This window comes from Notamacropus eugenii, chromosome 2, assembly GCF_028372415.1.
Source record: "Notamacropus eugenii isolate mMacEug1 chromosome 2, mMacEug1.pri_v2, whole genome shotgun sequence".
Classification (NCBI taxonomy): domain Eukaryota; kingdom Metazoa; phylum Chordata; class Mammalia; order Diprotodontia; family Macropodidae; genus Notamacropus; species Notamacropus eugenii.
The window spans coordinates 380,772,072-380,800,000 of record NC_092873.1 but is presented as its reverse complement, the minus strand read 5'-3'; the positions used below and the strand labels follow the sequence as shown (position 1 = coordinate 380,800,000).

The 27,929-nt window shown below is 45.7% G+C and overlaps 1 protein-coding gene and 1 long non-coding RNA gene across 4 annotated transcripts; one reads left to right on the top strand and one right to left on the bottom strand.

Moving 5' to 3' along the window:
* Positions 1 to 27,320, bottom strand: BCAN (brevican). 3 transcript variants are annotated; one of them, XM_072647267.1, is made up of 14 exons: positions 27,135 to 27,320; positions 21,224 to 21,319; positions 20,640 to 21,029; positions 19,950 to 20,124; positions 19,702 to 19,829; positions 18,822 to 19,115; positions 14,076 to 14,297; positions 12,557 to 13,264; positions 7,598 to 7,705; positions 6,191 to 6,349; positions 4,435 to 4,517; positions 3,906 to 4,050; positions 3,198 to 3,388; positions 1 to 2,779 (listed from the first exon to the last, which is right to left on the bottom strand). In XM_072647267.1, exons 1-14 carry the CDS (start codon positions 27,139 to 27,141, stop codon positions 2,690 to 2,692), a joined length of 2,796 nt encoding a protein of 931 aa, XP_072503368.1. In that variant the 5' UTR covers positions 27,142 to 27,320; the 3' UTR covers positions 1 to 2,689. The 3 variants fall into 3 exon arrangements, with proteins under 3 accessions (XP_072503368.1, XP_072503366.1, XP_072503367.1); XM_072647265.1 differs by lacking the exon at positions 27,135 to 27,320 and having other exon boundaries at positions 21,224 to 21,803; XM_072647266.1 differs by lacking the exon at positions 27,135 to 27,320 and having other exon boundaries at positions 3,215 to 3,388; positions 21,224 to 21,803.
* Positions 3,332 to 17,325, top strand: LOC140528933 (uncharacterized). The gene is made up of 3 exons (XR_011975352.1): positions 3,332 to 3,612; positions 4,005 to 4,111; positions 15,998 to 17,325. It is a non-coding gene; the product is annotated as an uncharacterized lncRNA (long non-coding RNA).
* Positions 27,321 to 27,929: the final 609 nt, after the last annotated feature.

The following is a 27,929-nucleotide window of genomic DNA, read 5'->3' as shown; positions in this document are numbered from 1 at the left end:
CATTTCTTAGGGAGATTTAATCAGCGTAAAACATTTACCCCAATGAGATTAAAACAGCCTGGAAGCCACGTTAGCCAACAAATATGATCTCCTTGCTATGAAGGGAGAGACATGGAGGTAACACAGATTAAGTTAGCTCTATTTGCAAAATATATCAGAGATTGATGGCAGTAGAATTGTGAGTACTGATGACTTAGAAAATGGCACAAAACAACAACCAAAAAACCAGCACTTGGGGAAAATGAGGCTTCAATAAGCTAGTTGTGAAATTCATTTAGAAATAGGGGTAAAATGAAACATTTGCCACTCTCTATTTGCATCATCGGTAATAATGGAACTAGTCAGCACATCTGGAGTCTAACAACTTAGCAAGTGAAGTAGTAGATGAAAAGACAGAAACAGTCCTTAGTAGTCAAAGAATTTACATAGTAAAAGAATGGAAAAATAATGAATGGTATTTTTTTTAAAGTTTGCTAAGGAGATATCAGCAACTATAAATCTATCTTTATTATCTCTTCAAAATCTCGGTGGGAATGATTTACATATGTTAGGGTGTCATTGATGAAAATATGAGAAAGAAACTGATAGGTTTTTCTAAATGATTTTCTAAGGCAGACCACATCTTCACAGTCACACAAGTGACTAAGAGGTGCAGAGACTACAAAATCCGATAGATTCGTTGTTCATTACACAAAAGTACACTCAATAGAACAAAACGCAGTCTTATTCATTATACATCAAGGTCATCCAAGATTATTCTTGATAGAGGCAATAACAGCGAGAACTTTGTTCAACAATCCTCTCATTCTTAGTATCAACTGAGGTATACAATGGGAAGATGTAAGTTCACTGAAAGTTTTGGTCACTATCCTGGAGGATGTCTAGAACATAGCCCAAATAAAAGAAGGATTCCCTATAGATGGTGAGATCTCTCAGACGCTTCTGGTTTGAGGATAGTATCATGCTGATTGTGCCAAGCCTGGATCCACAGTTACACCAAAGAGGTCAGTCTAGCAATCACACAGGACAAAACTAAATAGATGAAGAATGCCCAGATTATGGCATGAAACTGGATAGGTAACCCACTGAGTCAATCCAATGATACCTGTATTTTGATGGACAGGCACTGTAGATTGACAATGGCCTGGGCCCAGAATTGAGGGCAAAGAGGAGAGCAGAATGGGAAATTCCATTACAGTTTGGAAAACTGGGATGTGTTTGTAATGATTTCAAGCTGTTCCCTGACACAAAAACCCATTTTTTTCTGCACTGATATTCTGTCTTCTCTTGAGCTATGAATCATAGAACAGTATCATCTCTAAAGAACCAGAATGGTGGATGATGGAAAGGGCAATGGAGAGGCTCATGGGGGCTAGAAACAGGTCACATCATGTTACCAATTATGATTTTAAAGGAAACTATCAAGGGTGAGGTAACCAGGGTAAGGGGTAGATAGCTCAGATGCAGTCCTGGTACCCACAGATTGCTCCAAGGAGTAGAGGAAGGCCTCTGGCACATACAGTAGGTACTCTATGAAGAATTTATGGGACAACGGGGATAACAATTAGATGAGAAGAGATCTGAGGAAAAAGTACCCACTTTAGTGAGATGAAGAATCCATGAAAATATCATCATCATCATCATCATCAGTTAATTACTCTTATTCTACAACAGTCACCACCAGGCTTGGCCTTTGTCATTCTTTGACAACCTGGGGCCTGCTCCATCCTCTGCCACTTTAAAAACAAAAGTCAATTTTTTTCCCTAAGTGTCAACTGCTAGGTGACAGAATGCGCAGACTGTGAGAATGGGAGTCAGGGAGACCTGAGTTCAAGTCTTGACTTAGACACAAGTCACTAAACCTCTTTGTAGCTCAGTTTTCTCATCTGTGGAATGGGAGTAATAATGGCATCTGCCTCAGGATTGTAAGGTCACATGAGGTGAAATATCTTATGCAAACTTTGACGTGCTATATTAAGACTGGCTATTGTTATTATTAATCAGTTATTAGAAACTCCCTTTTCTGTTTCATCCTCACCCCTAAACACATGCCCTGATATCAATCTCAATGTCAAATAGTTTTATTAACTCTTTTCCTCTTGATGGCACTTAGACATTGGACCACCATGCCAGAAGCCGATCCATCCCCGTGGATCCCACTTTATACATAGCCAGGTCTTGTCCTTTAAGAGTAAAGGAGGACCAGGCCCTCACAGGCACAGCATTCCCTATGAAAGTGGAGAGGAAGGGCCAGGGAGGGGAGCTGACAGAGGCACTTGGAAAGTAGCTGTAACTAGGGAAGCTGAGCCCCAGCAGGAGCAGGGAAATCCCAGTGGCCTTGCATCAGGAAGGACCCAAGATGGGCACCTTTCCCTAAGCAGCCTGACAGGGGCAATGAGGCTGTTTCTGGTCCCCCAGGACTTCTGGTCAAGTCTTGCTGGTCCCTATTCTTTATGTTACTCCCTGCACCAAGGCCACCCCCATTACAATGTCGCATCCTGTGACCCCAAGGGGGAGTACTAAGAAAAGCACCAGCCAAGGGGCTGTTTATAAAGGTGGAAGTGTTGAGTTGGGGGGAGGTAAGTCAATGAGCCCACGTTCGAGGTCCTGCCCTGACAAGAGAAAGGGAGGGAGAGAGAAAGAGAAGAAGAGAGGAGGGGCCTGGGTGTCCTGGGGTCTGGTGCAGAGGTTAGCAGTGTCCACCTGTTGCCCGGCAGCCTCCAGCTCTCCTAGCCGAATGTCGCTCCTTCAGGGCCATCCTCCGGAGCTGAGCTCGAGCCTGAGGGGGAGAAGCACCTTTTTGTGGGGATCTTTCCTCCCCACCTTTGGTCCTCCCAGCCTGACTGAAGCTCAGAGATACCCAGATTCCTAGAACTAGAAGGGACCTCAGAAGCTCTCTAAGTTATTGTCCCATGTACCTGCCCATGAATCTCTTCTGCCACATCATGACAAGTGGTCATACGAGGCCTTAAGTAATGAGGAATCTACTAGCTTTGTTTTTACTATTGTTCTTCAGGAGCTCTTTACATACTTGGAAATGACCATGACATTCTCCATCAGTCTCCCCTTATTGAAGCTAAACAGCCCCAGTTGATTGTTTTGTGATCTCTGGCCCCTATATATAACCTCCACTTGGTTGTTCTGGCCCAGCTAGATACCCTATTTCCTCCCAAACCCCTCTAGATTCAAGCACTAACAGGTCGTTTAGACACACAGGAAATCTGAGGGGGCTCCCACTGGCCATCCTCAAGGCACCGGATCATGGGAGAGTTGCGCTGGGCCAGCCCTTCCCGGCAGTGATAACGAAGCACATCATCCACTTCATATCGGGACCTTGGCCGGCCAAAGACCAGGGCCAAGGGTAGCTCTGGGGGTGGTCCACAGGACACTAGGAGGAGGAGATTGTGAGAGGCAGTCAGGGAGGAGGAGTCCTAGCTGGGATTAGTGGTAGCTCCCACAGCCACAACAAGGACAGCAGTAATATCATCCAGACACATACTCCAGGCCTTTTGGCTCCAAGTGGAACCCAAATCACACTGAATGATAACCTTTTGATTTTCCCTTCCTGTGTCAGCATTGCCAGTTCAGTATAACCAGTGCCCCAACCACAAGGTTAGTACAGCATCTGTAAGTACCATGGTGCCTATTTTACAGCTACCTACTTGGCAATCAATCATCCCACTGTCCCCAGCTCCAGGCCCTCACCCCAGTATCTTCAAGCCCCTACCCCACTCCAGTCTGTCTCATCTCCCTTCATCTCTCCCTCAGTATCTTTCAACCCTCTACTTCTCTTCCCCAGGGTCTCCCACCTCCCTGCCCTTCTCCTCTGGTGCCTCCTAACCCCTTGACCCTCTTGCCCATGGTTTCTCCCCCCTCTCCGCATTCCCCTCCTGGTCTCTCCTCACCCAGCCCCATCTTGCAGGTGTAGGATAGGTGGTAGTTGCAGGGAACATCACTCCACTGTCCCTGGTCATGCCAGACCATGACCACACAATTTTCTCCAGATAGGAAGTAGCTGTCTGGCTGCCCTGGGTTCCAGTTCTCATAAAGCTAAGGAAGGGAAGAAGGAAGGAAGACATCTGTGGGACACTGAAGAAGGGTAAGAGCTGAGGTAAGAGGGTGGGAGCTGAGGGACCTTTGGAATAAAGGTAAGAGTTTGGGAGCCCTGGGAGAGGGCAGGAGCTGGGAACATGGTAGCGAGAAGAGCTGGGGGGACACTGAGAGAAAAGAACAGGGCTTAGGGGCACTGGGGGAGGAAGTGGTATCTGGGAAGACACTAGGAGAGAGGACCAGGGGCTTTGGGGGTAGCATAGAAGGAGAGAGCTAGGGACTGGAGGACAAAGGAGAAGGGTAGAAGCCTGAGGGAGACACTAAGGGAAGAAAAGGCTGAGAAGAAACCCATATGTGTACGTGAGGACTTGAGTCTCCTCTCACCAAGGGAACTCCATCTGACCACAGGAAATCTCCCTCAATGGTTCTGTCATTCAACCCAATCCATTGGTATTCTCTGTATCGGTCTGGAGAAGAGGAGACAGGGATAGAGATGTTAAGAATGAAGCCTGCGATGGGGTTCTAGACCAGCAGAGGGCACCCTTTCCCTGTTAGAATAACATACTACCTTTACCATTATGGAAGTTCTTTCTGAAATCTATTCTCAATCCCCCCTGCTACCCTTTTCTCATTCTTCCCTTTGTGGGAGTGGGACCCAGCCAAAGGCAAATGAGGAAATGATAGTGCTTGAAGTTTGGCAATCAGGGATGCAGAAATGAGGTTATAAAACTATCCAGAGCATGAAAGAGAAGGAGGTAGGGAATTGACCCTAGAAAAAAAGGAAATTTTTAAACAAAATCAGGAGTTCTGCAGGACAAACTGGAACATAAGAGTAAGACAAGGAAGACTAGATAACAGAAGAGGCCAAAATTGCTGCATTCAATAAACTCTGGGGACTGAATATAGAAGGTCCTTTTCCCAGGTCGAGATCTATTATGTTATGAGCTGCTTTCCTGTGGCTTAGAAGACAGAGTATCTTTTTCCTTTCCTGTACATCTTCTAAGCTGTAGGAAAGCTGTTCATATAATCATAGGTTTTGAGGATAGAAGGCATTAGAGAGTCAACCTCTCCATTTTACAGACTGGTAAAATGAGGCACTGAGAGGTTGTAACTTGACCCGATGTGCTGGTAGTAGATGGCAGAACTTGGGTTTGAACTAAGTTTTCAGACTCAAAATTCAGTTTTCTTTCCACTTCATGTAACACCATATCATAACCTGAAAACACCTAATTTCTCATCCTGGTAGCCTGTTCTCCAAGAGAAAAAAAATGGAAATATTGTTCTAGTGAGGGATGAAGAACTTGGCAATAGCATAGGTATCCTGGATATGGACTTTTTCTCTTCTAGAATGTGGCCTTAGAGGGAACAAGGTTTAGAGACCAGGAAGCAAACTCTGACAACCAAAACACAGGGAGGAGGGGAAGAAGTACAAATATGCAGAATGATAAAAAAATAGAGAGTTTCTGGTTCACTTGGGGAAAGAGAATGGGGGAGGAGGAGAGGAACTGGAAGACCACTAGGGAGTGATTCAATGAGGTAACCAGAAAAACATGGTCAGTTACTCAAAATATGGATGTAGGACAATCAAGTTCTAAGTAGCAGAGATAGAAATGAAATCATGTCCTGTGACTAAATTCTGAGCATTTTCCACCCTACTAATATGGCTATTACTTCTATATTCCAATATTGGTATATTTTCACTATCACAATGTGAAACAGGAGAACATTAGGTGCAAATCACAACTCATATACATATTACAGGTTGTGTGTCCACAGGCAACACACTGAAAACACTGTAAATGTCAGGAGTTTTTTTGCTATCAAAATTTTGGCCATCAGGAATAGGTGTATTTTTGGTTTGTTTCAACATGATAAATAGCTGTAAGTCAGGACTGACCCCTGGCGCTATGGCACAATATTGTGGCCAGACTCAGTGTATATAAGGGTACAGCAGTCCTGGTCCAACCTGGTCAATGGGGGTTCAGGAAGGACCATATTTCCATTTTCAGCACCTTGGAAAGCACAAGGGTCTTGCACCACATCAGCCACAGGAGCATTTGTTTAATGCATTAATATCACCAGTGGCTCCCCAAAGTCCACCCAGATCCCCTTCATCCCTGCCCACAGGGGCCCAGTTTACTATTGATGAAATTCTGCTCCTCAGGTGTGCTGATGCTGGTTAAATGGGCTCCATGAAGCCGGCATTGGGTTTCAGCTTCTTCCCAACTCCTTCGAGTTGAAAAATGCTTGTAGCAAGAGCCCTGGAAGGCATCCCAGCCAGAGCTGCAGGATCGGAGTCCTGAGGCAGAAAGGGGAGTGAGGTCAGATGGAAGGGAAGGGGGTGGAGAGGCACCTTGACTCTACTGGGAGGTTATTGCTGCTGGCCAGGAAGGCTCACTTTAGCAACCATCTCCTCCACAAAATCTTTCCCTTATTTTCTGGGGAGGTATAAAAGCATTCTCAAAACTCAAGCTCTTTCCCTTTCTCAGCAGGAACGGTGAGAGAGATAGAGAAGTAGGTAAGGCTGCTTAACAGGTTTTCCCTCCTAAAATTTTCTTAGAGCACTTTTTTTTCTGGATTTCTCTTTATTTTTTAATCCAATTAGATTGTAAACTCCTTGAGGCCAGGAACTGTCTTTTGCTTCCTTTTGTATACCTACTGCTTAGCAATGTGCCTGGTACATAGCAGATGCATTGTAAATGTTTACTGACTGATATTCATCACACTGTACCTTGTATTATACTTATGTGTATATACTAATGTACCATAAGCTCCCTAACAGCAGGGAGCATTTTGTTTTTCACTTTTGTATCCTCAGTGCCTAGCTGCTTGGGCCATAGGGCACATAGCCAATTAACCAATTTAATATAACTGAAGACAACAGCATTTATTAAGTGCTTACTTAAGCACTGTAGTAGGGGTTAGGGCAGGAATGGGGAACCTACAATCTTAAAGCCATATGTGGCCCTCTAGGTCCTCAAGTGTGGCCCTTTGACTGAATCCAAACTTCACAGAACAAATCCCCTTAATAAAAGTATTTGTTCTATAAAACTTGGATTCAGTCAAAAGCCTGCTCCCAAGGACCCAGAAGGCCACATGTGGCTTCAAGGCTTGAGGTTCTCCACCCCTGTGTTAGGGGTACAGATATTTGGTGAAGTGATGAAAATTGAGGCAGTGACAAAGTTACAGAGCCCAAGGACTAGGAAGGCAGGGGTCAGAGGTACCAGAGAGGAAAGGGGGTACAGGATGCACTTTGAGGCTCCCAGGTCCTTTCTCTTTCTAGCCTTGTTCCTTGACTTATCTTCCCCTAACTTCCAAGACGGGACAAGCCTCTCTGTTCTTATATTGTAGGAATTTGAGGTCTGGATCAGTAGGAATAAAAACTCTGGATCTTAGGGATCTCAGGATTTATCCTCCTATGCCTTATCCTTCTAGAAACTTAGAATGCAGGCTGAGAGAGGGGGATGTGGATTTGGTCCTCAGTAGACCCTCAGTAGTTGAATTGCCTGAGCCCTTATTTCTCTTGTCCCCTCCCATCTCCACTCACCAATCTCGCACAAGTTCCCCCCATAGCCGGGCAGACATAGGCAGTGGACGCCATCACCCTCCTCGTAGCATGTCCCCCCATTGTGACAGGGGCTGGGGACACAATCACCTGCAAGGGGGCAGAGGCATGAGACATGGCAATTGTGGCCTAGGAGTTCAGGCATCTGTGGGAGATCTCAAAACACATGTGAGATCCATTCCAGAGTAGGGTCTTAACCATAGCCAAACCTTCTCCCTGTTCAGAGCTCTCATCTTTCTCCCTGTCTCACCACCTCCCAGATCCCAATCCCTCAACCAATACTAGGCTTGGATAGGGTTCATTCCAACCCAGACCCCAAGTCTGTCCTCCCATTCCCACTGAGAAAAGGACCAGGCAATGAACAGAAGTCACAGGAAGAGGGCATGTACTCCTCCCAACATACTAACTTTCTAGAAGTGGCCAGATAGAAAGCCCTGCAGATTCCCCTGGTCATCCAAGTTTGGTTCCCAGATATTACAATTCACAAATCCCACCAAGCCTCGAGTTCCATGTGGTAAATGCCAGGTGACTGAAGGCAGGAAGAAGGCAGCAGTCAAAGCTTCAGAAGAGAAATCTGAATTCCCCCTTTATCTGCTTACAGACTGTTCTGGAGGCCACTGGAAGCAGGAATTCAAATCCAGGAATTCTCAGACATAATTTCCATTCCATCCCTTCCCTGCTCAATATTGTTGACCCTTTGTTTTCCAGGACTCCTCATATTATTCACTCCTGCTGGATGAACTTGCCCTTGATCTCGTTCCACATCACAGCTCTTTCTCTAAGTCTTCTGTTACATAAGATTCTGTATTTCTTCCTTTTCTTTTAGTTCCCCACCTTCCCAACACTATTCCAAGCCTTCCCAACCATCATTACCATCCCCTTCCAGCTCCATCTCTCCCTCAAGGAGATATCTAGAATGCTTACTGACGTAACCATCTGTTCTAATCTCTGTACCTGGTGTAAAGTGGCAGAGGATTCCGGCTCCCCCATCAAAGTAGGAGCTTCCAGAGGATAGAGATTCTGGCTTTTCCCAGAGACTGGGAACTTTCTTCCTCATCAAACTGTTGACTTCTTAAGGGCAAAAGCCAGTCCTCTTCCTTCTTCTGGATCTTTCCCACCCTTTGCCTCCCCCTCACCAAACTCTATGCCAGTTATCTACTAATAAAAGGTTCTCAAGACAGAAATACAAGGTGAGAAGGACTGAATGACCAAAACACAAGTGAACAGAGCTTATTTTTTGGAAGGTCTCAAAGCACCTTTGTTCACAAAAGATGTGTGAGAAACCAGGGAGTAATCAAAGATGATGAATAGGATAACCAAGGCAAGGATGTGGCAGACAGGTAGAGCAAGTGGTTCCTGGTCATAGAGATAGGCAAAAGGTGATTCCTACTGTCCAGTGGTTCAGGGATCTGTGCTCAGGTAGACTTGTCCCCCCTGGCTGGCTGCCTGCCTGCAGGGAAGCTCAGTAAAAATGATATCGATGATATCTAGTTCACATTTTCTAGAATGAATAGAGGTTTACAAAGTATTTGTAACCCAGTGAGGAAGGTATTATAATTATCCTTAAAACCATTTTGCGAAAGAGGAAGCTGGGGTCCTAAACTTAAAGAAAAGATTTAAGTTCCAGCTTTGGCACATTCTAGCAGTGTGACCTTGGGCAAGATTCAGATCATCTCTGAGCCTGTTTCCTCATTTGTAAAATGGTGAAAATCCCTATCTATGTCAGCTATTATGAAGAAAGTGTGGTTTTTTTTAAAATTCTGAAGTGTTATAAATATGTGAGATACCAAGAGACATTCTCAAGGGCACGTTGCTAGTGGATCTGAGTTGGGGTTAGAACCCAATCTCCTATACAGAAATCTTTCCATTGCGTCAGATCATCTCTCTAGACCACTGGAGAATGTGTGACCTTGGGCAAATTCTTTCCCTCTTTGAGCCTCACTTTCCTCAACTGTAAATAGAAGGGTTGTCCTAGATAATCTCTCTTATCCATGCTAGTTCTAAATTTATGATCTTTTAAACATCATCCATCTCACCTGTTGCAGTCTCAGTCACTTCTTAAAGTTCCAAGTCTACATTGCAAAGTGGAACTATAATATCCTCTACAAGGGAATTCCAGTTCACAGAGTTAAGGATCAGCAGGACCCTACCATCTCCATGGTGAGTGTGTATATAGAGAAAATGTCCCCTAATGCATTAATTAGTTCTATAGCAGGATTACAAAGTGGCTGGGGAAGAAGAGAGGGCAGAATTGGTTCAAATAACTTTCCTGGAATGACAAGGCTAATTTTGGAAGAAAGAGTCAGCTGATTCAGACTTATACCTCTCTATTCCCCCTCTATTAATGCAACCATATTGGTTTCTCCCAATATCATCTGTGCTGCCCCCTGGAGGGGACGGTCATTTTTTATATGAACTCCTTAAACATCACATCAGGCAAGGTTGTGAAGAGAGGACCCTTGCTTACTATAGCAATACTCCAACATAGCATCCTTTCCTACAAAGAACTTTCAGATGACTCAGTCTGTTCTCCACCCCCATTTCTAGGAGAACATTCTTCATCTCCCAAGTGATCTGGTCCCACATCATCTTCTTCCTCCCCTTTTATTCTGTCCCTTGTCCAGCAGAAAGACGAAAAACATCTCTTTTCCATCTTTCCTACTCCCCTCTTCCTGGCAATCCAAATTCCTGAGAGTAGAGGAATGCTCCTGGCTACTTAATTATCATCTCTCTTGCAGCAATAGTAGCAACTCTTTCACACAACATGGACAGGGAGAATAGGAAAAGTTCAAGGGGACATTTCTATGTCCTCTTCCCTCCCAAAAAATGATGATACTCATGAAGAGAAATGGGGAGAAAGCCTAGAATTGGGATGAATTCCCGGATCTAAAATAGGAAAGGCATGCCAATCCATTCCCACCCCAACTCCACCCCTGTACTTTTGAAGAGACCAGGAAGCAGGATAACTGACATAATGAGCTTTCATCCTGAATTTCTGACATCCTGTGTATTTGGGTGGTAGGGTATGTTCTCCCTTTCCTTTCTTTCCAATTCCCCAAATCTCTCCTCCTCCAACAGCTTCAGTTCTCTCTCCCTCAAGGGCTCTCCACATACACCTTGTACCTACATAAGCCAAATGAGTGCTTTGAGTTTGTTATGGGCTATAAAGAGGGCATAAATTCACCAAATTGTGAGAGGAAGGTTATTAGTAATGGAAACTGAGGTAGTATAGATAGGAAATCCAGGAGGGGAATGAAATGCTGATTATGGATACCATAATACGGCTAAGATACAACACTGATACTAAGGAGAAAATGGGAGGCCCTGCTATGGTTAGCATGCTAATGTTGACTCTCTCCAGTGGCCCAGGAGAAGGTCTCTCCTGTAAAATTATCCCTTCAAAGGGAAAGAACTCTCTAGTTCATGTTTATATCTACACTGGAATGACTTAAGTCATTGGGAAATAGAAATCTCCCTACCCCCCACTCCCATGTCATCTGCCAATCTTTATTGATTTCTCCCAACTGGGAGGGAAGGAGTATGTTCCTTTGCTTCTTTCCCCTCACCACACATTCCCAGACTGGTAATAAATACTCTTGGAAAATGGAAAAGGTCAGAATTGGGACTTCAGAGCACCAAGTGAGAGACAGTTAGTGTAGACATGGCCTGGGGTGAGCTAGGAATGGAATTCTGGTGAAGAAAATGAGAGCACAGCATGAACTGGGGGCAAAGGCAAAGAGGCTGATGAGATAAAAGGAGAAACACAGAGAAAATAGGGAATCAAAGTCAGCCACTGAGATAAATGGAACCAGAGCCAAAAAAGAAGACAGAAAAATAAAATACTTCACAGAGCAGAGGGGACAAAAAAGCAGAAATGGAGAGAGACAGAGGTAGAGTGACAGACAGAAAAAGGCAGAGAATAAAGGAAAAGACAGAAACAGAGAAGCAGACAAAGGGTACAAAGGGAGAGATAGAAGATAGTGGGACAGACAGAGACAGAGTCAAAGACAGACAAAAAGTGACAGGCAAAAAGATAGACAGAGACAAGATAGAAATAATTCTTCAGAGAAAGAGGAGAGGCAGACTGGGGGAAATGGAGACAGAGGGACCCGGAGTTTGGTTATAAATTGATTTTAATTGATATTTATTTCCGAGGCTTGTTTTCCATGAAACAGTCATAAAAATACTTCACAGAAGTAGTGTCAATTAAGGCTCCTGGGGAAGGGGTTTGTTCCCTGGGACTGAGAGAAGGGGCTCCAATCCAAAGGCTTCCCTGATATCATCCAGAATGGGACATGTGATTGAAAGAAAGGGAGTGGGAGGACACAGAGAGTGAGAAATGAAAGACAGGAGTAAAGGCAAAAACCTGGGAGACTGGAGGAGAAAGGATACTAAATTCAGGGGATGGCTGAGGGGCAGGAATAGAAGTTACAGACTAGGAGGGGTGGTTACAATTACAGAATGAGGTGCTGGGCAAGAGGAGGATTCCAGAGGGGAAATGCGGAGGAAGTCAGAGGGGGTAAGCTATTGGGGACCTCGAGAAATGACACAGTCTCAGAGGGAGACAGGAGGGAGCCACAAAGGGAGTAGAAGGAAGTGCACCAAGCCTGGAGTGGGGAAGAGGAGAATTACATGGGGAGGCATGGAAAAGAGGCATGGTGCTCTTGGGATAAGATAAGGATGTCAGAGAGGAAGGGTGGGGATAGAAGAGGAGTCATAGGTCCAGGGGCAGGTGGAAGGGATCACAGGAGACCATGGCAATGGTAATGGAAGGGGGATTACAGAGGGAGACTGGAGAATGAGTGGTGGTGGTGGAAATAGTCACAGAAGAGCTTAGTACTGTCTGGGAGAGTGGAGATGGGATGGGACAAGGGGCAGGTTAGAAGACAGCAGTCCAGAGCAGCAGAAGGAGGAGGGAGGCAGAGTAGTGGGTTGGATTACCTGGTGAAGGGGCTGCAGCCCCCACAGCTCCCAGGCCTGCGCTCTCAGTGGGTAGCGCTGGCTGGGCCCTGACGGAGGTCTCCACAGGTGCTGTCCTTCCCGGAGATTCTTCAGGGGGGGCCACCCTGTCTCCTGCCCCCTCCTTCCCCTCCACTCCTGGAAGTGTCCCAGTTGCTGGAGACAGACCAGGTGCCTCTTCAGAGCTCCCCACTTCATCACTTTCTCCATGAGGGACCCAGGGAGGAGTGCCCCCAGACAGCTCCGGTGCCCCAACCTCTTCCTCATCTTCTTCCTCAGTACTGACAGGTGTAGTGGGTGGAGGAGATGCTTGGCTCCCTTCCCCTTGAGTCACAATCCCAAGGGTGGGTAAGGTCTCAATGGACTGCTCCCTGACTCGTGGATGCCTGGGCCCCTCTGGCTCCTCCCCAGGAGAGGGCATAGCACTATCATGCACAGATACCTGGGCCACCAGAGGAGCCTCAGACAGCTTTTCCTCATGGGGAGGCTCAGTGGAGTGTGAGCCATTCTCTATGGCTACTTCCCGGATCTCACTTTGTACCGGAGAAGGAGCTTCATCTTCCACTTCCTTCTCCTTTTCTCCCTCCTCTTGCCCCTCCTCATCCTCTTCTTCTATTACCTTCTCATCTTCCTCCTGCTCCTCCTCCTCAGAAGACTGCATGGGCGGGGTAACAGATTGGTCTCCATCCTCTGAACAAATAAAAGTAATATCAGGACCATGGACAGCATTCTAGGGCCCACTGACTAAAAAGGAAAGCGAGACCCAAGGAATTCTCAGGTATCCAGGGAGAGCTGTGTGGATTAGGGAAGAGAGAATTGTGGATCACCAGGGGAGAGGGGCTTTGGAGACACTAGGTGGGGCAGCACCTGAGAAGAATCAGGAAACTGAAGGGTCTCTGGGGAGAGGGGAAGAATGGGGAGGGTGGGGTGGACAATAGAGTGGAGGGAACTGTTGGACCCTGGAGGAGAGGGGAGGAGCTGGGAGACACTGAAGAAGATTAAAGAGGGTTGGGGAACCTTGAAGTTGAGGTGAGGTGATGAGGAGGCAACTGGTACATGAGTAAATATGACTTTCTCTTCCTTTTTTCAATTCAGCACTTTCTAGGGTAGGGGAGTGGGAGAAGGAAAAGGTGCCAAAGAAGGGAATCCCCTCTTTCTCAGACAATATCTTCTTAGGTTAAGAATCCTCAGGCCCTTCCAAACTGGACTCATATAAGCTCTTTGTCTCTGCCCAAGAATAACATCTTATCAGCAGGAGGGATAGAGGCTGAGGAGGGCAGGTAGAGATGCTGGAAAAGTAAATTTCCTCTCATTTCTGAGTTGGGAAACAGAAGAGATGTCATCCAGTCTTAGACTTGACCAAAGGAGGGCTTGCATGGCACAGATGGAGTGGTAGGGATGGGTGTACCTCAAGAGCACCCTATTGATGAAAGCTCTAGTCTCTACACCACCTTTACCCTTTCATCCCACTGCAACTTGCAGGGCATAAAGAAAGATTTACCTAGGAATATCTTGGGGGCCTCTTCAGGGTCCTCTGGGGTGGAGCTAATTCCCCTGCTGTCCTCTGAAATGGGGACAGAGTAGATGGCTCCTCGAGACTCACTTTGTGTGGCCTCCTGAAGTAGCTGAAGTTCCTGAAGGGTCTCTGTCACTGTGACAATGGTCTCCAGCCCATCTGAGGCTGGATAGGGATTCCTCGGGGAGACAGAGGATTGAGCAGGGTCTGTAGTTGAAAGGAGAGTGAGGAAGATCATCATATGGCACATCTGGGTTTGAATGGGTGGGGCTAGATAGGGATTTTCTCCATCCTTAGCTATCCTGGGCCCCTGGTATCCCCAGGGCACAGCTAGTGACTTGCCCAGATAAGACACTTAATGAATATCAAATATGAATATTGAATTGAGTTGAAACAAGGCAGTGCCCAAAGGTTATTTTCTCTGATGTAATCCTACTGTACTGTATGTGAAGTGAACACATGAGTTAGTAAATCAGACAGCTTTGATGAAGTGGAGAGGGTCCTCAATTAGGAATTAGAGAACTTAGATTCAAATCATGACTGTATCATCTTGGACAAGTCATGTCCTCTCCTCTCAAATGAAGGAAGATAATACTAATAATAATACTAATCCATATCTACAGAAAGAATTTATTGAGACAAAATAGGCTGTCATTACAGCAGAAAAGATGGTGGTAAGATCATAGAATGGACTTTCCAAAAGTCAGAACTAGAGGCAATCTCAGAGTTGGGGAAGGAAGGTAGAAACAGACTTTCTTAAGGATCTGGAAAAGCAAAATTTTTCCTCCCCCATGGAATGGGCTGAGGAGAAGAGAGTGAGTACAGTTGGGTATAGAGGAAGTGGAGAGGATATAGTGATTCTGGGAGTTGAATGATAACATACCTGCCCCTACTGTTCTTCAGGACTCCCCTCGTTGGAAAAAGGGGTTGGATATGAGGCATTTCAGACTCAGTAGGGAACAGAGGGAAGGAGAAAACCAATGAAGTGAAATTGGAAAAAAAAAAAAAAAGCTAAGAAAAGAAAGACTTCATCATCCCTGCCTTGCCCTCATCCCGACTCTTAGGCCATTTCTCTGTCCAGCCAGGCGAGACAGGAACAGCATGTCTCCGCACCACCTGCTTATAGCTTCACTCCAAACTTGGTATCTCCCTCCCCTGCCAGCTTCATCTAGGTCTTGTTCTTTCCCCTCCCTGCATTTCACCTTCACATAGTTGTTCCTTCAACCTTGTGACAACTTTCTCCCCTCCTTGCCCAAACCATCCATCCCTCCCCTCCTCAACTCTGCTCCATGCTCATCTTCCTCAAAGGATATTTCTTTAATTGATCCCTCTCAATCAAGACTCCACTCCTGAAAATTCTCCCCCATCCTTCCAGTATAGAATCATCTGCCCTCATTTCTGTCCCTGGGTTTATGTCTGGGTCCTAAGGGTACAGGCTGAAGTATCAGGTTGAAGGCCCAGCAAGAACAAGAAATATGCCTCCCCTTTTAAACCCAGTAGCCCTTGAAGACAGAGACTTTCCATTATTACAACTGAGGATTCCATAAGGGCAGGTGCATTTTCCTTCATCAGATGGAAGATGGAGAAGGTGACCCCTATGGTTTCCTCTAATTCTCCTTTGCCCAGATCTAGACTATAGACAGGCCAGAAGGAAACTAAGAGAATTTTCATTACTGCTTCCCCACAGAACTCTTTACCCTGGGACTATTACACTTCCTTCTCTTTGACTTTGGTCATATTGGATCTATTCTCTGGTTGGAATACTTCAGACATTTTATCCAGAGGTCAGAGACTTGCCTCCTACCTACACACTAAACTCCTCAAATCCAGTATGACAGGGGTCCTTAACTCTTTCACCTCCATCATTTTCACAGTTTTTCATAATTCCTGTTGCTTTCCCATTCCAGGCACCATATTTTAGGAAGGACGCTGACAACCTGAGCAAGTCCAGAGAAGGCTGACTAAGCTGGTGATGGGCAATCATATAAGAGATTGGTAAAGAAAACAGCAATTTTTATCTGGAGGAAGTGAAGCTTTAAGGAAACCATTATTTCAGTCTTTAAATATTTTAAGAACTCTCAAGAAGAAGGATTACACTGATTCTTTATGTCTCCAGATTGTGGCAGATTTTGCTTTAACAGGAAGAACCTTCTAGCAATCAAGGCTACCTAACAATGGAAAGGACTTCCCAAAATGGGAATAAACTATTCTTTAAAAGTGCTCAGATGGAGGCTGGAAGATTACTTGTAAAAGATGTTATAAAAAAAGACTCAGTCATTGGAGAATCTCTAGCCTCTACCCTCAACTCTAAAATGACATGACTCTTTGAAAAAAAATATCTGGATTCTGGAAGACATCTGAATAATCCTAAGGGCACTTAAGTTATAAGTAATAAAAGAGAATGGAAGAATGGGCAGGACTGGGAATCGGGACTATCAAATACAGTATTCCTTTTTGGACTCACAGTATATTAGTCATTTCTACTCTTACAAATGATCTGAGACCCATAAGCTTCTCCCCTCAGGCAGGAAACTTTTGGGATTGTCCAAAACAGGGCAGGTACTTGGAAATAGGAAGAAATTGAGAGTCTGCATATACTTTTAGAGGGGGCCAATTTCATATAGGGAAAAACTAGGGTTTCCACAGAGACCATCATGAAGACTTGGTCTAATGGGAGACTAGAACAATAGGAAATGAAGACAAGCTTCATCAAAGGGTGGGTCCAGCTTATCAACCAACTAATAAGGATGTTTCAGGAAAACCTAACAGGTCAGAGAGAAGGTATCTGGTATAGTAGAAAGGACAATGTTCTAGACATCCAGAGATGAGCTCTAATCTTATCTAATCTAATCTGCTACTTACTACTTTGTGACTTTGAGCGAGTCATTCAAACTCTCTGTGCCTCAGTTTCCTCCTTCATAAAATTAGAGATCTTAAATGGTCTAGATGACCTGGAACTTAGGTTTTTTGAAGGTATATATTGTTTCTTTTCTGTCTTTTTGTCCCTAGCACCTAGCAAGTGTATCCTTAGCACCAGAGTGTATTCTTACTTTTTTTGTTGTGTTTTTTTCCCTCAGTCTCTCCCTGTATCTTCCACTCTATGTGTTTTTTTCTGCTTTTCCATTCTTTTGTGCCTCCGTTTCTTTGTAAGCTGATACTAAATGCTTGTTAAATTATATCAAATAAATGATTACTAAGTTCACAATGAAAACAATTTTAAAAATAAAAAACAATTCTAAGAACTCTCCTACTTCTAATAAACTATTAATTTAGGAAAATGGTCAAAAAGAAGGTAGAAGTTCCAGAAGTAAGAGCCATGAAGACTTCTAAGATGGACAAAGATTGGTGTAGGGCAGATAAACCTCATCCCTTATGGAGGGATCTTTGAGGCCAGATGAAGAAGGGCCTTCTTCACCTGGAGGCCAGGGACCAGGGAAGACCTAAAGGGTTCAATGCAGCTGCAGAGCAGGTGTTCAGTGCAGTCCTGCTCAGAGGCCGATGGAATGAGGTAGGGGCAGGTTCTGGGAGGCAGTAAGGATTCCATCCAACAAGCCCTAGAAACAGTGCCAGCCTAAAGCTGCCTATGGCTGTGGGCCTGGGTAACTGTTTAGCAACAGTATGCCATCAAGCTCAGAAGGCTGAAAAGAGAGAAGAGAGCTGAGGACTAGGACAGCCACGTCAGACTAGGATAGGAACAGCACTCTGCATTCAGCAAACACATTCTTTTTTTAAGTTGGTGTACTTTGTTTCTCTTGAATTTCCCAGTGAAAATTCCTTTGGAAAGATTCCAACCTTGTCTCAGCAAAACTGAAAGAGAAAGAATTTTTTGTCAGTTGTTCTGGAAGAACAGGCAAGGGAATCAGTGTGTAGTGATGGCAATGGAACCAGAGTAGCTCCAGGAGAGGCAGGTGGAATTGGAGCCGTTGGAATCTGGGAGAGGAAAAGTGGGGAACAGTTTATAATGACACTCTTCTGCCTGAGGTCTTAAATCTCCAATTGTCTGGAAGTCTGTACTTCTGTCTAAGCTGCATTCTTATGACATGACCAGTATGTTTCAGTGTTACACAGACACACACACACACACAGACACATACACACACACACACACACACACACCCCAAAACAAAAAACCCTTTCCTTGTCTCTTCCAAATACCTCAGTGGGCTCCTCTCTCTCTTTCTATCTCTGACTTTTAATCTCTACCTGTTTTTGTCTGCCTCCCTATTCCTCTTCCTCTATCTGTATTTCCATCTCTACCCTCCTCTGTGTTCCTCTGTGTTTCCACTTTTATTTCTATCTCTATCTCCAGCTCTCTTATTCTGTTTCTCTGTCTCTGTGTCTCTCCATGTGTCTCTGTCCTCTTTTTGCTTTTATTTCTTTGTGTGTTGGTGGTATGTGTCAGTCTGACCGTCTTTAGTTCTTCTATCTGATTTTCTGTCTTTGCCTCCTTACTCTTTGTATCATTCTATCTCTGTCCTGTATTTCTCTCTGCCTCTGTCTCCTATTTTTTGTTGTTTTTTTCCCTCAGTCTCTCCCTGTATCTCTTTCACGATACACACACACATACACACATTATATATATACATATATTTCCTTTCTAAGTCTTTCTTTTCTCTTGTACCTCTGTTTCTTTGTGTGTGAGCTTCCTTAGATCTCTTGGGCCCTTTGCCTCTGTGTCTCTAGCCCTTTCTCTCAACCCCCCAGAAGATACAAGACTTAGGTAAGACTCACCTCTGAAGCAGTAGACATTGAACCGGCTGTGCGCATTAGGAAACCCAGTCTGATTAGGGAAGAGGAAGAGTGTTTTGACGCCAGGGAGGCCTCCCCCGCAGCGCTGTCGGGGTGTGACGATGGGGTAGCGCACACTGCCATCTGCTAGCCACCCAGGGCTACACCGGTCCAGGCCTTCATCCCAAGCTGCATAAAGCTGTCCCGTTGTGGCAATCTCTGCTCCCCGTTCCCAGCAATAAGCCCGTGCTTCTTCCAAGGTCAGCTTGTCTGGGGTAGAGCCCAGAAACAGCTCCCCTACGAAGCACAGGGAAAGATAAGGTTACTAAGCAGCCTGGGCAGGGAAGTCAGGATTTCAAGCTAGAAGGGGTTTAAAAAATCAACCAGTTTTCCTCTGGTAATTTCATAGATGGCGAAACTGAGGCTCACAGAGGTATAGTGACTCATCTGAGATGATTCAGGGAGTTAGTTGGGATTTGAACCCATTGACACCAATTCCAGGTGGAAATCCAGTTTTTGGACTGTCCTCATTAGAGATTTAACTCAATGCGTAACCCTCAGCAAATCATTCTTACTTAGGTCTCAGTTTTTCCATCAGTGACATGGGATCAATGAATTTAGAGCTAGAAGGGAATTGAGGACTATCTCCCTGCTTTCTAGAGTTGGTTAAAAGATATAGTTATAGGTAGAAGGGGTCTTAAAGATCATTATTTCTAACCCCTTTATTTTATGGATGAGGAAATTGGAGTCCAGACAGGGACGAGATAGGTCCCAAAAACCTCATACAGCGCTAACATGGCAATTTTCCACTGGGCATGAGTCATCTTATTTCCTGGGGATTCTGAAAAGGGGATCTTTCCCTTACCCACAAACCCCTAATCACCATTTAGATCTTCAGCATAGCAGTAAACATCATAGAGGTCCTCTGGATCCACCATGCCATAGTTACGAACTCCAGGGAATCCATCCATGTCCCCGTAACAGGCCTCTCGGGGCGTCTGGATGGGATACCTGGAGAGAAAGGAGTACCATTACTTCCCAGTTTCTCTAAAGCTCCTCCCCACTCCAATGTCTTCCAACTTCTCTTAGGTTCCCCTTATCCCAAGTCTTTCCAGTCTCATATCCTCTTACCTTACAGTCTGGTCTGATAGCCATCCTGCATCACACTGCTCATATCCCCCCAGGTAAGCAGCATAGAGCTGCTCAGGGCTAGCAATCCGAGCCCCAATACGGGCACAAGCCTCTTTGGCACGGGAGAATGAGAAAGCATAGCGGGCAGACCCCTCTCGGTACAAAAAGACGACCCCTAAAGGACAGAGAGGCCCCCCCAATCCAAATGTTCAGCCCACCCCTCCATCACCTGCCCACCTACCCCACCCTACTTAAGAATCAAATGAGATAATACATATAAAACTTTATACAGCACTTGGCACATAGTAGGTGCTTAATCAATGCTTGTTCCCACCCTCTTCTCCCCATTATTCATTACTTCTGGGAGACAAAAACTAAAGACCAAACTCAGGTTATCTTACAACAAAAAGGATTTAGGATAAGCCTTGCACAGAAATTCCTTTCCATTAAAGAAAGGACTAGAGACAAAAATTTATCTACCTTTGTTTCTCGGTCCCTGGTCTTTTGTCCCACCTCTTCTTCCAAAGACTTGGAGCTTCCTGAGGGCAGTGACTATGTCTTCTTCTTACACTGCCCCCACCCCACCCCTCAGCCCCTACTCAACTTGCAGGCACCTACTCACAAAGGCAGTCAGGATAATGGGAGTGGGGGAGAAAGGTGTTCTCTCTCTTTGACTTCCAAATTCCTCACCTTTAACTTTGACCTCAACTGCATCACTGCCATCATCAATTCCATGCTGGACTTCACAACGATACAAGCCAGAGTCATTGGACCTCAGTTCACTCAGCACCAGTGAAACATCAGTGGTTGAGGCTGGATATCCAGGTAGAGCCACCCGGTACCTGTAGCCCTCACTGACCTTGACCTTAAGTCCACGGGCCACCAACACCTCAGCCTCCCGACCCCCAGACAGGAAAGTCCATTTGACTCTGGGAGAGCCCAGGACAGCCCTTCGGCCTGGGGGAGGGGTTGGGGGTGGTGGCCTGAGGTAGGAGATGTGGCAGGGTATAGTAATGGAGCCCCCGAGGACCCCTCGAAGTGGGGAGTCACCCCCAATGGATACTTTGAATGCCTGATCCTCTGTAGGAGGAAGGGAAGAAAAGGAAGAGGATGGATTCCTTTCAAGTTATAACTGGTCTCCCCCCGCCACAGTGTTCCCCACACTCCTCCTGTCCCCACCAGTAACACTCAGTCCCCTTAGTTTTTCTCTAATATCCCCGCCCCCATTCTCAACCCCTCACCCCCGAGTCTCCTAAACACTTCCCGATTGTTACCTGAGCTGTCACCTGTGAAGGCCACAGATGAGGAAGTTAGGACTTGGACCAAGGCAGTCAGGAGCAGCAGAAGCATCTGTGCCATGCCCAGGGCTGCTATTGGAAGGCAGGAGAAGCAGGTGGGATGCTGGTCTAACCTGAAGTCTAACTTGAGAGCCAACATTTTCCTTGATGGAGAGACCCTGGATATCACTTTTCCCCTGGCTCATTCGTCCTCCTAAGAATACCTCCACTCCATTGTCAAAGTATCATAAGGCAAAGAGCACAAGATTTTGAGGCAGAAGACTTGGATTTAAATCCCAATTCTACTACTTACCCCAATGACCTTGGGTAAGTCACATCACTTCTGAAGGCATCAGCTTTATCTATAAAATTAGAAAGTTGAACTAGCCAAACTGGAAGGTCCCTTCCAGAATGAGATCATATGATCCTATGAGCACCCTCTTGTGTCTCCTTGTTCCCATCTTCTCCTCTGACTTTGCTTTCTCCAGGCTGCACTCTCAGCCCTCTGAGCTCCCTTTCCAAGGACTCTCCTCCCCCAGCCCTTTCTTACCCTTTCATTCCTAATGTGGGTAACCAAGGCTGCCGACTCCAAGAAGGGCCCTGGGATTGAATCAAAGCCAATTTCCCTAAAACTCCCTCTTAACATTCCCTCCCCCTACCCCTTACAAGATGAATTCTCCTCTTTCTCTCCAGGGGAATCCATGGCCCATCCTCTTTCCTCCCAACACCCCATCCCTGACCCCCTCCCCCTCTCTGACAACCTCTCCTTTTCCCCTGGCACTGGCTTTCTCACCAGATCTCCCCAGCTCAGGAACCAGCCTGGGACAAAGCCCCTCTCTCTGGTTTCCTGGCCCCCTTCCAGTACTTCCCCTCTTCCAGGCTGTACCTTTTGTAAAGGGCTATTCTCCCTCCCCAGGGAGGGGGCTGGGCTGCTAAAGAGATATTAAGAAATAAAAAAGAGACGCTAGGATGTTCTATTGCCCAGATTAGTGGCCATGATAGATAGCCTACCACCTTCTTCTACTGATCTCAAAGCCAGTATAAGAATGAATCAAACCGGCTCTCCTCATGGGCCAGAACAGAAGCTCAAAAAGGACACTAGTTTCCAGAGAGGGCAAGAAGCTAGGGATACACTAAGAGTAGAAGGAAAGGCAGGGGAAGAGGACCCAGGTAATCAAGTACCCCTTGCCCTTGATTTTCATAGTGGTCATGTCATCAAGCCCTGGAGCTGAGATTATTTAAACATTTAGTAGATCTCATCTTCCAGAGAGGCAGAGATAGACACCATCTAGATCCCGCTGCTGCCTCCAGGATTTGGTCTCAGCTTAGGGAAGAGTGGGGGACAGCCTGCCATAGAAACAGGACAGTGCATCATCTGGAAAGATGGAGGTACAGGAAGGCTGAGGCAGGAGAACAGAGAACTAATAGATGAAGTGACATCACTCTCTACCCCATTCATTCCCTATCTTTACCCCCACCTCTACCACTGCCCCCAAATTGAATCAAAACGAATTTTCCTAGAAACCTCTGGGGTTTAACACGGCCAGGAAAACTGGAAGCCTAGGGCTTCTTGTTAACCTTGGAGGACAGGAGTCTCTCAGTCAATGAGGGCTCAAGGATATCTGAATATACTCCCAAACTCATACAATCTTTCAGGTTGGCGAGGGGAGGGAAATTGATAAAGGCTGTCTTCCACACTTTTCCCTAAGCTGAATGCTCTGGAGAGTTCTTCTTCTTCCCCTTGGAGTTATGCCAGGAAAGTGTGCCAGGCCTGGGTATCCCCCCTCCCCTTGGCTGTGCACTAAGTCTCACCCCAGTTTCATTTTCCTGATGTCCCCTTCTTCTCTCTGGGATTGGCAAAGCTCCCTATATCTGGTTTTCACTGCCAGGGAGCACAGGAACCCCCATTCCTGGCATCGCTTTCCCTTCTATGTCCCCCAGACTGGTGAGAGTCAGTAGGGCCCATATCCTGCCGCAGAGGATAAGGCAGTAGAAGGAAAAAGTAAGGGACAAGAACTTAGGCACCTGTGCCTTCCTTTCCCCTAGTTTTAACAATCCTTCGTTTTTAGGTTTGGAAATTTCAAAGCACTTAGCTGATCTGATCTCACCATCACATTCTCTTTGCCATCTCCGCACCTTAGTCTCTCATCTATAGTTACAGCGTCAGACACTCCCAAGCCTCATCTCTGCTTATAGATTCCTCCTCTGCTCCCAACTTCTGGAAGGAATTGTCTCAACTCATCCAATCTTGATGCTGAATCCAAAAAGACTCCTCTATTACTACTGCCTCCAGCCTTTTCCCTATTTCAAAATGTTTTGCAGACTAGTCTTCTATCATGTTATTGGATGAGGAACATCCGGGGAGACTGAAGGCCTTGAAGGCTGCTCTGAGGTTGTTCAGAACCCCAGAGTTGTCCCAGTTCCTCTTATTACTTAATGTATTCCTGGTTTTTGAACATACTCTCATAACGAGACACCGTTGCAATCCTCAGCTGCAAGTACATCCACAATTCTCATGCCACAAACTATGACTGGAATGAAGGGAACAGAGGAGTCTCTATATGGCTGAGAACCTAAGAATGGGTATAGTGTGTGTCTGTTTCTGTGTTTGTATGGATGTTTATGTCTGTCACTTGATTTGGAGTCAGACATGAGTTCAAATTCCGGACCTACCACTTGGTATGTGTACACTCAAAGAAAATACATTTTAATTCTCTGAGCCTGTTTCCTTATCTATAAAATGGGGATAACAATATTTGTACTATATACATCAACTACTTGTGAGGAAAGTGCATTACAAACCTTTAAGCACCATAGGATATGCTGGCAAATGCTTATTTGTTTTTCTGTATCTGTGAGTGTGCTCCTATGTCTGTCTGTTCCTGTGTATGTTTCTGAATACATCCATACACATGTGTATCTCTTGGTGTATATATATCTGGACTCTCCCTACTCCTATTCCAATTATTCCTACTTCACTTTCCTGGACGGTCAATGGGAAATGGATGTTGGAACTGAAGGAAAGCAGAGGTTGAGTATATATGGATAGAAGATCTAGGTGGGGGAATATTTCCCCTTTCCCACTCTTAAGGAGGCACAGCCTCAGATTCCCCATCTCATGACCAGAAACCCTGACAGAGAGATTGAGAGGTACCTCTCCCTTTCCAGAACTGGACTGGGGTAAGCCTTTGCACTCAAGCGGCATCTTTCCCCTAACCCTATGCCTCCTGAGTCCAAAATTTCCCTAAATTGCTTAGGGAGCTCCTCCAAGTGGGAGTCTCCATTTGATGACCTGTTCCCCAAGCTCAGATTGGAGTCTCAGCACTGCTCTTCCCAATTAAAGATTGCATCATTCAGAAATCCCAACTGCCCCTACCCTCTCTGCCTAAGCAAACCAGGCTCAGCATTGAGTTAGTGAAGTGATGAGCCTTCTCTCTGACCCCTCCCTGCATAACCACCTGCTCAGCCTTTCCATTAGATATCTCAGAAGGGAAAAAAATAGTATTACCCCTGAAGTCTTCCCATACCTCTCTCTTGTTCCTCCTCTTCTCCTTCTCCCTTCCTCCCCCCTTTTCCTACCCCTCCTACCCACCCCTATACATGCCCTTGTCTGGGACACTCCCAGCGTTTCAAGAATCTTCATTACTATTACATCATTCACATAGCTTGTTAAACATCCTGCCCACAGTCATCAATATCCCTCTAAGATCTCACTTTCAGCAGTTCTCTCTGTCCAGAGGACCCTGGCTCTCCCCTGAACTGCAGCATGCACATCTAGCCCCCTTACATTTCAGCTAATAAATCCAGAATTAATTATGTTCCTGTCAACTCTGCCTGTAATGTCAGTCATTCTAGGAGCAATAATATTGGTAATATGCTTCATAATACCATTAATGATCACATGAGTATGAATATGATCATTAATAATGATGCCAATAAGATTAGCAATAATAGTGAACATACTCTGATCCAATGAAATGCAAGTAATTTTTTTCCCATTGGGTGAGACCTGTAATTTCACCTTTGTGAAGAACTCCCAATATAGAAACTCTTTACTAAAGCAACTCATCTAACTTAGTCTTAGAGAGTTGTTTGGGGATACTGAGAAGTTAAATATGGTCATGGTCATGGTCAAACATGGCCAAACAGTTGGCTTGTATCGAAGGTGGAACTTTTAACCTAGGTCTTTCTGACTCAAAGGTAGGCAGACCTTCTGTCTGCTGTGCCACAGTTCTAGCGATACTATTAATAGAATAAGGACTAGATGAGGTTTCACTGGTATAGGGAACACCCTGATAAGGGAACTCCATCTACTAATGCAGGTCAACACTTTCTTGGCAACTTAGAACCTTAAGAGAGTTGCCTAGACTACTGAGAAGCTAAGAGATTTAACCAGTAAGTGTCAGAAATGGACCCTGAACCCAGGTCATCCTGGCCCCAAGGTTGGCTCTTTATCCACTACTACACAATACTTCTTTTAATATTAGCAGCATAATTGACTGTACTCATCATAATCTCAGTAAAATGAGCCACACTGTTGGCAATATTGTGTGTAACGATGTCATCATTAGCCTTGGTGCTTTTAATGCAACTGGCCATAATGGTAATTAATATTGTTAATAACCACATATATGATGTTATTGGCAGTATTGTGAGCAATGCTGCTGACACCACTTTTAGTGATAATGCTAGCTTACCAATGCTGATATGAATACATCAGGCAAAAATACTATTGGTAATAGTCATAGCACTATTGGTAATCTTGTTAGTAACATCATTAGTAGAAATATGACCAACTTTATAATAATAATAGCTAGCATTTATATAGCACTTCTAAGTTTACAAAGTGCTTTGTAGATATTATCTCATTTGGTCCTTACAACAATCTGAGAGGTAGGTCTTCATCTTACAGATGAGAAAACTTGAGGAGGAGGTTAAATCACTTGCCCAAGGTCACACAATCAGTAAGTGTCTGAGGCTGGATTTGAACACAGGTCTTGAATCCAAGTCCAAAGCTCTGAGCCACCAATATTATTAGTGATCATATTCATGGTAACTAGGATTAGGTAAGTACTACTTACTGTTAGGTGCTAATAACTAGTACAAGTAATTCTGTTATCAGTACATTAGCAGTGCTAATAAAAGCACTATTAATGGTATTAGTAGCAGTGATGTATTGGTAACAACCCTATTATGAGCAATGCCATTGGCAATTGACATTGGACTGGGACTGGGACTAGACTTCATGCAATTATTGTCGATACGATTGGTAACTAGTATCAGCACTACAAATAACATTGGTAGCACACTTGATCACCTTGTTAACAACTGTTAACAGAACCTGCAGCAACGCTATGGGTTATACTTCTAAGAACCACGTCGGTCATAGCAATGCTAGGAGAGCTTCCCGCGGTACTCATACCCAGACTGTAACTGTTCGATAGTTATGCTGTCAGTAACGTTAGTTAGTCATACTATAAGTAGGGCTTCTTCCACTCACCCCTGCAATTGATGCTCTATAACCCAGGGGAGCCCAGCAAGCAGTGACACCGGTATGAACGGGCAGTAGCTGGCAGAAAACTACCGGTGGATCAAGGATACTGTGTCCTGGGACACAGGGACCCCCTGGAAATCCCTCTCCCCACCCCCACCCCTTTTCCCATTCCCAGTACCGTCTCTCCTGCAGGGGCTGCTGGGGCACGGCTGTGGACTTCTTTTACCAGGCATCTCCCCTCAACTGGGATGGGGGAGGGAGATGAAAGGTAGCCATTGCTCAGCTTTAGCTGGTTGGGGATTGCGGGATGGAGAGAGAGCTGAACCGAACCGGGACCACGCAGGGAACATAGCATAAACTGTGTGCGTGGGGTGAAGGCAGAAGGCACGGCCATCCAAGGGATCTCTCACTCACCTCTCATGAGAAGAACGAGGGGAGTCAGGGAGGCGCTGAGGCTTGGGGCGCGGAGCCCGCAAACTTTGGCGCCCCTGGGGGCTGGTCCTGCAGCAGGAAGAAGATTGCAGAGGAAACTGCGGAGCGAGAGGAAGAGTGAGAGCTAGAGGGAGGGCGAGTGCAGGGAAAGGATGCTATAAAGAGGGCGCGGAGACGGGCCCCAGAGCACCGCACAAAACCCCCTTTCTTCCCCCCGGGCGCCCCGGCTTCCCTCCTCTCCCCTCCTCCCTCTCTTCTCCTCTCGCCCCCCGCCCCTCTGACAAGGCCGGCTCCGGCCAAGAACAGCCTCTGTCGCCCCAGCTAGGGGGCTTGGAGATCACGGGTTATGGCTCTTTCTCAGAGTCTGGCCCCAGTAGCACCAGAGAAGCGAGACAGAAAGGACAAGCGAAGTAGGACATTATTCTGGGGACAAGGAACAGAAGACCGGCCGAGAGAGAGGCGGAGGAAAGGGGGAGGGGCGGGCTCCTTAGGGTAAGGCGAAGTAAAAGGCTGCTACTACAGCAGAAGGGATGGAGGTTAGATTGCAGAAAGGGCTTCCCGTAGATTCACGAAAGGATGGAAAGGATGGCTAAGGGGAGCAAGGGAAGAGCAACATATCCCTGGAAAGCAGACCTCTCCGTTTTTCGTTCCATCCCCACCCCCAACCCCCACCCATCGCACATGGTTGGGGGTGGGAGGGGAGGGAGAAAAACGCAGTGGATAAAGAGCTGCCCCTTTGAGTCAGTGGGGCCTGAGTTCAAATTCGACCTCGGACAC